The 8,094-nt window shown below is 37.9% G+C and overlaps 2 protein-coding genes across 10 annotated transcripts in view; one reads left to right on the top strand and one right to left on the bottom strand.

Annotated features, from left to right (window-relative positions):
- The window catches only part of kiaa1328 (KIAA1328 ortholog), a 25,257-nt gene extending 18,985 nt beyond the window's left edge, over positions 1-6,272 (bottom strand). For 8 of the 9 annotated variants that reach the window (XR_001640021.1, XR_001640022.1, XM_016551878.1 and 5 more), the window contains exons 1-5: positions 6,172-6,272; positions 5,599-5,634; positions 5,229-5,467; positions 4,090-4,190; positions 3,837-3,952 (exon numbers count right to left, since the gene is read on the bottom strand). Coding sequence is in view for 7 of the 9 variants with exons in the window: in XM_016551878.1 (XP_016407364.1) it covers positions 3,837-3,952; positions 4,090-4,190; positions 5,229-5,467; positions 5,599-5,634; positions 6,172-6,226 (547 nt within the window). In the remaining 2 variants the exon portion in view is untranslated. The remainder of the gene's footprint in view (positions 1-3,836; positions 3,953-4,089; positions 4,191-5,228; positions 5,468-5,598; positions 5,635-6,171) is intronic. The other variant, XM_016551879.1, reaches the window with a different exon arrangement.
- A 133-nt stretch (positions 6,273-6,405) lies between these two features.
- Positions 6,406-8,008, top strand: tpgs2 (tubulin polyglutamylase complex subunit 2). Its single transcript, XM_016551927.1, has 6 exons — positions 6,406-6,567; positions 6,848-6,927; positions 7,023-7,110; positions 7,310-7,441; positions 7,577-7,687; positions 7,803-8,008. The coding sequence occupies exons 1-6, from the start codon at positions 6,492-6,494 to the stop codon at positions 8,006-8,008; spliced, it is 693 nt and encodes a 230-aa protein (XP_016407413.1). The 5' UTR covers positions 6,406-6,491.
- Positions 8,009-8,094: the final 86 nt, after the last annotated feature.

Genomic DNA, 8,094 nt, shown 5'->3' with positions numbered 1-8,094 from the left:
AGAAATCACTTTTTTTATTGCGCATTCCAAGTAATATCAATCAAACTGCAATTGGGTTTTATCAATCAAATTGCAATTAAGTAATAATAACTTAAACAAATACAGGTAATTTACCAAATGAAAGTTAATTGAAAGTATGTTTTTTTTACATATTAAAAGTTTGTTTTATAGTAAAAGCAGATAACTCCAACAGTCATTTTTTGGCAAAAGCAGATAACCCCACATTTCATGTTTTAGAGTTTAAAAAAACATTCGTTTAATCTTTGTAATCTCCTCAGATGACAATGTAGATGCCTGACAAACGTTGTTGTTGTTGTGATCATAACTTATCGGCTTCTGTTCAAAAACAACAAGGGCGCTTGTCGGCTTCTGCAGTAAAACGTGAAATCGCGATGCCTTGAAAGTGGACAAAACCGGCTTTTTTGACAAAATGTGTTTAGGGTTCAAATCGCGCTATATGTGGAGAATAATGCACGAATAATGCAAATTTTTTTTTAAAGTGGCGTTTATCGGTTTTTGCAAATTAACTCTTCATATATATATATTAATAAACTTGACCCTCTAACACTAGCACTTTTTATTCTATTTCTATTCTACCTACTTTTATTTATTTAAAAAATGACCTTCTAACAGAAGCGTTCTCTATTCTTATTCTATTCTATCTACTTGTTTTCTTTTTATTTATTATTTACAAAAAAAAGACTAACCGGGACTTGTCACAGCACTTACATATTATTGCTCTTTTGTTGGTTTGTTTGCTTCTATTGTCCTCATTTGTAAGTTGCTTTGGATAGAAGCGTCTGCGAAATTACTAAATGTAAATGTAGACGTTCAGATCACAAAAAGTAGGTTCAATGACTTAAACTGACTGTTAAGTCCTTGTTAAGGATGTACCGTAGGTGGAAATATCTAAGCTAAATTCATCTGGTTTATTATTGTAGCTCATTCAAGATCACTGACTGTCTAAAATGAAATGATTCAAGGGGATATCAAATCCTGTGCTGCCAACAAACACTGTCCTTTTCATGACAGCTGGATGTCAAACCACTGTGTAATAGCAGGTATGAAATGAGTAAATGTTCAACAAGGACTCTTACCATAAATAGACCTCTCATTTGTAATGAGAACGGAGAGCCCGTCTTGTAGATAGAGCGCATCGCATGCAGGCATCTACCTCGCAGCTGACGAGAGGCTACTGATACTCCGATAGACAGGTTGGGCGTAAACACACATATTAATACATTAACAGAAGGGCGTGCGGGAACGCTCAGCGCCTGGTAATCTGGAGCGACTGGAGCGGGACTGATAAGATTCTCTACCGCTTCCCGCAGCGCAGGCACCTGTTGGCTGCCGGCCAATCAGAGCTCATTCCGAGAGCCTACATCAGGAGAAAAGAAAGCTGCAGGCATGGTGCGTCTCCACCCCCCGTCCAAAAATACACAAAATCAGAGTTTGCATTCGATATTTCAGACAGCCGCTGTCAACATGATTCACTCCCCTGTCAGCCGGCGCAGAAATAAAATAATGAAATCCACCTCGAGGTAGAACAAAATTGTGCCGAGGAGAATATTTTACGGGGCCTCTCGGCCGGATGGTCTGCGTGTGTAGGTTGAGATGTAAATCGATAGGAGGACAGTTCACACGACCGCACGCTTCGATTTAAATAACAGCGAAAGTGACTCACCAAGCCACTGATGATTTGATTATTTATATATCGTGAGACTTCATTTGCTGCGAGCATGTGGTTTATTACTTCCAATTATTAGTGTGTCTACAAAACTAATTGGTCATAAACAATATGCGAGCAGTGGGTTTGTGATTAAGTGGCATTTCTGTGAGGGTCTAACCCCCACCTAAGCTCATGCACGGATCCAGAACTAGTCAAACAAACTATTACAAAAGGACTTGTGCTCCTCTGATCCATCCGCGGCGTTCGGAAAAATGACCATGCAAACTTCAATAAGATTAATGATATTGATGAATGCATTCAACTTCTTCTGCGTCTTGATGTGAATTCCTTGTGAAGAACAAAGATTGTGAGCTTCTCTGTAATAGAATCTACCGCTCAGAGACGTGGTGTAGAATGCCAAAGACAGGCTTGAGAAAATTCTAATTTAATTCTGTACACGAGCTTCAAATTCTTCCTACGCACAGAATGTAACTTGTAATTTTTCCCCCCTCCGACGGAGAGATTTCCACTTGATAATCGCAATCCTGGCAGATGAGATGGAGACGATGCGAGCAATTATTCTACACAGACCCTCATAACTCAGTTTGTCTTTTTGCACCCTTCTTAACCTTTAAGAACAGCTCAGTGGGCCAGCATCTGTCTGATACCTTTAGAGACCATCCTGTCTCCACAGGGGGCTTTCATAGAGTTTGTCTTGCACTACAATCTCTTTTTAATGGAGTTTTGAATTTTAGTGGAAATGCCAGGCCGTGGAGCCAAAGTGCATTTAATTGAGTTGAGCTCGCCTAATTTCTGAGCTCGCCTGCCAAATCTGCAATTTAGCAGCCTGCGATTGCTCTTCGGATTTCACAGTGTTGGGTGAAACTGATGGTTCGCCATGTCTTTTGACCAGAGCAAGATCACCAAAGCTGGCAGAACCACAAGGAAAAAAAGGAAGCATCCAAACTGTGCGAAGTTTGTGATGTGCCAGCCGGATGACAGGTTGGCATGAGAAGAAACCCACGCCGTTCCCAGTGGTCGTGTAATTGGTGCCAGCTCTTTCAATTTCAAACGAAAATTAAAAGCATTTCATCCCAAACCAAGGACGGGTTTGGTCCCTGAGCTCAAAAACTGGCATCTAAAATAGTAAATATTAAACGTAACAGTGTGAATGCTCTTTGTTCATTTGTCTGTTACATTTCACACAATCACTGCTGCAAATAAAGTCTATTTCATCTTCAATGAAAAGATTCAATATTAGTGTCGTCCAATGTGGCACATAATGCCAAAGAAAGTGAATGTTCACTCCTTCAAATGTAATTCAAAATCGTCTCAATGACGTCCTGTGGTTATATTGCCCCTACAGCAGTGCTGACGAAACTTAACACAGATCCCATGCTTAGACAACACTGCCCCCTGTCAGTCTAATTTACAAAGCAGTCCTTCACCTTCTTCAGACTGGTATGAGTCAACACATTGTGAATTACCCTGCCATTCAAATTACACTACCATTCAAAAGTATCAGTAAGATTTTTTAAAGGAATTAATACTTTTATCCAGTGAGGACGCATTAAATTGATCAAAAGTGACAGCAAAAACATTTATAATGTTACAAAAGACTTCTATTTCAAATAAATGCTATTCTTTTAAACATTTTTTTATTCATCATTTTTTCCACAAAAATATTAAGCAGCACAAATGGTTTCAACATTAAAAATAATAAAAGATGTTTCTCGAGCAATCAGCTTATTAGAATGATTTCTGAAAGATTATGTGATTGGAGTAATGGCTGCTGAAAATTCAGCTTTGCTATCAAATGAATAAATCTAAAAATATTAAAATAGAAAACAGCTATTTTAAATTCTAATAATGTCTCACGATATTACTGTTTTACTGTATTTTTTATCAAATAAATGTAACCATGGTGAGCACAAGAGGACTTTTGAACAGTAGTGTATTAATCAAATAATTTGAAACTCACATAACCATAAATGTGTATGATCCCTGAAAATTTCCCACATTTATATATTGTTTGCCATTAAAATGTAATCAGTGTTAATTTGGCACGATTGATGACAGCATTTAATTTACACGAAAGCAAAGCCTAAAACTTAAACTCGACCACAACATTCTTACCGGGAAGCTTGTACTTGTTGTAAAAGGATACTTTCTCTTTCTTGTATGATGAGTTGGTTTTGTTGCTCTAGCTGTTGGATTTTTTTCTCAAACGTCTCCTGTTCATCCCTGAGTTTCTGAACAGACTCATCTTTTTCTTCACTAACTCTGAAAAGAAACACAAACAAAACAGATCAGATACACAGCTGTATCACCATGCACAGAAAATCACATTGGCTTGAGGGCTACTGTAATCATTCATTCAGTCTAAAAAGTATCAGTTCACTATAATGAGAAGGCTTTACCTGGCCAGCTCCTGGATGAGATTGGCAATCCGACGCTTGTCCTCTGGGCAGAGATCCTTCAATGATGGCTTACTTTTGGCTTGAGCAGCGCTGAAAAGAGGCTACAGTCCAGAACAGACACTTTTAAATTTTATTTCCACACATCTATAAAACACAAATTTCTGAAGATGTTATGTACAAATCAAATGAACAAAACTGATTAGATTCTTAGTACCTCCTAAAAATAACCGTGTGAATTAACGACTGCCAAAGAGAATTAGATTTGCACGTCCTGAAGGAAATATCAGTTCATGCAAGGTGATGTTCGATAAAGACAAAATTGCATATGCAAATATTAACATAACAGAGTATATGCAAAACAACACATTGTCTAAATCTACTAGTTGACCTGTTGATCGGTCTTATTGAAGCAATGAATTATTAAGCTGGTTTCAGGGGTACCCAAAATTGTATGCACAAAATGTCTAAAATCTAAAGCAAGTCAATAATTCAGACACACTTGCCTGTTTCTAGTGTGTTCAAAAAACTTTTGATCTAAAGGCCGGACAGATAAAAAAAAAATGTAGACAAATATAATACAAAATGAATTCCTAAATTTATTTTAATTAGCTATTTTTAAGTTGTTGCTGGAGTGGACATTGAAGAAAAATCAGTCAAAAAGTGTCCAACATACATTCAATTATAGGTCAAATAATAGATATTTCTGAATTTATTAAACATATTTTGGTCACTACTCACTACATAATTTTCATACCATCATTTGGCATCATAGTTTCATAGTTTTTAAAAGTGTATTATTTAACATGTGGAAAATAGCAATAGTACAGAGTAAACTTTTGATTGCAATGTATGTTAAATGATTAGATTTGAATTAATTACAGACACAAGGATGCAAACTCATCAGGTGTAAAAAAAAAAAATGGGACAAAAAGGGGAAGATTTTTTTTAAATGTGGATTTTCATTTGATTTTAGCATAAGTATATACAGTCTCTGCTTCAGCTGTGTCATGCCACACTGGCATTGTTGTTTTTATTTCAAAGCAACGATAATTGGCAAATGGTGACAAGTTTGCATCCCTGCAGACAACTGAGGCACTTCACCTCACATACGCTGTAAATATTAATTTTTCAATGCCTACCTGAGCTAAAGTGAGAGAAGGCAGGTCCGGTTCTGGTGCAGGTGTAGTGGTTTTGGATTTGGCTACAACAGAAGGCAGCTTCTGATCTGAAGCTTTACCCACCATCATCTCAGCACTTTGCAATGCTGAATGCAATCCTGTTATTTTCCTACTTTTATCCATGCCGCTAGCTCTTCTTTTTATCTTTCCCTCTGTATTATTTGTAGACCCAACCTTCAGACCGGCATTCTTGCTCATCCCTAAGAGAGGATGGGAGTGACAGTTTTGAAATGTCAAACATGAGTTGTCAGAATGATGAACAAGTCGTGATATTTTAGTATTTGACAGTATCAGTCTAAAACATTGAAAATGACATAAATCCAAGTCTCACCTGTAACAAAAACCATGGGCTGCTCTTCGTCTGATTCTAAGCAAGTTAAAGAAAACACAACATGCCTACCATAAAAATAAGTCTATCAGCTAACGGTCTAAAAATATTGAAGAGAATAAGACTGCAGCATTAATCCAGAATTACTCCAGTATACGCGGTAAAATGTTACGTGGTAGTTAGACTTATGTGATACTATTGTAATGCATTGTAATGTATGTGTATGCATTTTACTGTAGTACTGAAGCAGTATATTATTGTAGTACATTTCAGAGAAGTATACTTGTAACGTTACATTGAAAAACGCTTACAATTCACTGCACTACGTTTCTTTCTAATTAAATTAATTAAATTCAGTACAGTAAATGTATTGTCACGACAACTGCAGCTTTATGTACTAAAACTAGAGTCCGGTTAAGCTGACAATGAAAATCCGCTAATAAGCTATTAGCCTCCCTTCTCTCATAAACACAGACCACGGTACACGGTTGACCTTTAATGCTTACTAAATCATAATAATATAAATAATTTAAACAGACTCATTGAACAAAAACACGAAAAAAAATTTAAGGATACTGTCATGAATCCAGTAAAATCCATTGCCATTTGCGCCCTCAGCAACAGACGCCATACTGAAACAACCGCCACTTCCAGATTATGCGCAGGAGCTCCTCCTCTTTTTCATTTCTGGGGAGTGTCATTGGATAACATTCACTTGCCGCACCCGTCTATCTAGGATACTATTGGTCAAATTACTCATCTGTCATATTCTCAGCCAATAGAAGAGGAGAACCTCAGTGTTTTGGTTCTGCGTGCTTGGTTACCTCAGCAGCATCCGTCGGTGTGACAATGCAGCACGCGAATCAATGGCATAGAAGTATTTGTGTTATTTTGGAATGGAGGAGGTAAAAGATGACAAGACATGCAAGGGGTTTGTAGACAGACTCACCCTCGGTATTATTCGGGTTTTGGGTGAGTGGACAATGCTTAATATTATTAATTATAAACCGCATCCTAGACTGCATGGTCTCCCGGGTTGTTTTGGTTTTAGGTGGTCAGGATGGGAGGCCAGCCAAGAGCAACAAACAAAGCACCTTTTAGGGTGGATAAATATGTTTGTTTTCTTCATTAAAGTTGCTAATGCAAACCAGGTCAATTATCAATGCCCAAACTGAGATTAATTTATTATTTAATGATTGATTTATTATTTTTGCTTACGCATATATGTGCATTGCATTCATGTGTTTGACAGGGAACCTCCCAGGTGTGCTGGATGTACGATTTGTAGAGAAACCCCCTGCAGAAAAGCGATGCCTTCTCTCCTGGGAGCAGGTATGGAGGAATTTCAGTTTACCAGAGAAGAATCTCAAAGCAAAGCTTTGATGTGGGTATGTTTACATCAGGTGTGCTTTTCCTGTGTTTGCCAGAAAAACAACTGTGCTTTGCCGGAAGATCTAAGAGATTTCTATCTCACAACAGATGGCTTCATGCTTGCCTGGAACACCAAGCTGGAAAGTGAGCACCCTTAAACATGCACTGATCTCTTAACCCCATTATAGTTTGGATCAACTGTAAACGATGCTGTTTAATAATGTATCCCTATTATGCTGCTTCTTCAAATCTGATCAGTGTTTTCCTTCACATAATTTTCTGATTCCATATCGTAGTTAAGCTTAAAAAAATTGAGTAAATTTATATGCTTTGTGTCTTACAGATGAAGTGGTTCCAGTGGGTTGCATGATGATCAGCAATGTTGCTCAGTTACGCCCCCTGATTCAGTCAAATGTATATTCCCTCCCCAATGCACCTACTTTAGCTGATCTTGACTTCGATGATGACTTAGAGGGTGATATTTTCTTACATCTTTAGGCATTTTTCTGGTATAGCGTAATGTCTTTGCATGCCTTTTGTTCATTAAATTTTGCATGAATTATACATCTGATTTTTAAAATTTGTACCTAAGAGTCTTTTCTGTTTTTAGAATCAGATGGCCCTGAAAAACCTCATTTTGATTCTCGTAGCCGCATCTTTGAGCTGGACCCCTGCAATGGTAATGGCAAAGTTTGCCTTGTTTACAAGAATTGCACTTCAGGTGATTATGCATCCCACAATTAATCCAGAAAGATATAAAGAGATGGCATACAAAAAGGTTTCATATCATTTTAATCTACCATCTGGCCCTGTGTCTGCTGGCCCGTTCTGTGTAGGTGTAATGGCCCAGCAGTGTGAGGTGTGGTTCTTGGACCGATCACTTTTCTGGCACTATCTCACCCCCTCCTTCACTGCCTACTACCGGCTTATGATCACTCATCTGGGGCTGCCGGAGTGGCAGTATAATTTCACTCCGTATGGCCCCAGCCCACAAGCTAAGGTCAGCATTATCTATTCAGATCTATCTAAACCGAAGATTTGAACAGTGGCGGCTCGTGGGTTTTAAAATAGAGGAGGCACACTAATTGTATTGGTCTGGGATCCCTGCCGATTATTATTATTATTATT

The sequence above is a fragment of the Sinocyclocheilus rhinocerous genome, unplaced genomic scaffold (genome assembly GCF_001515625.1).
Source record: "Sinocyclocheilus rhinocerous isolate Xijiao unplaced genomic scaffold, SAMN03320098_v1.1 scaffold585, whole genome shotgun sequence".
Lineage (NCBI taxonomy): Eukaryota > Metazoa > Chordata > Actinopteri > Cypriniformes > Cyprinidae > Sinocyclocheilus > Sinocyclocheilus rhinocerous.
The sequence above is the reverse complement of the archived record's forward strand: the minus strand, read 5'-3'. Positions and strand labels throughout refer to the sequence as shown.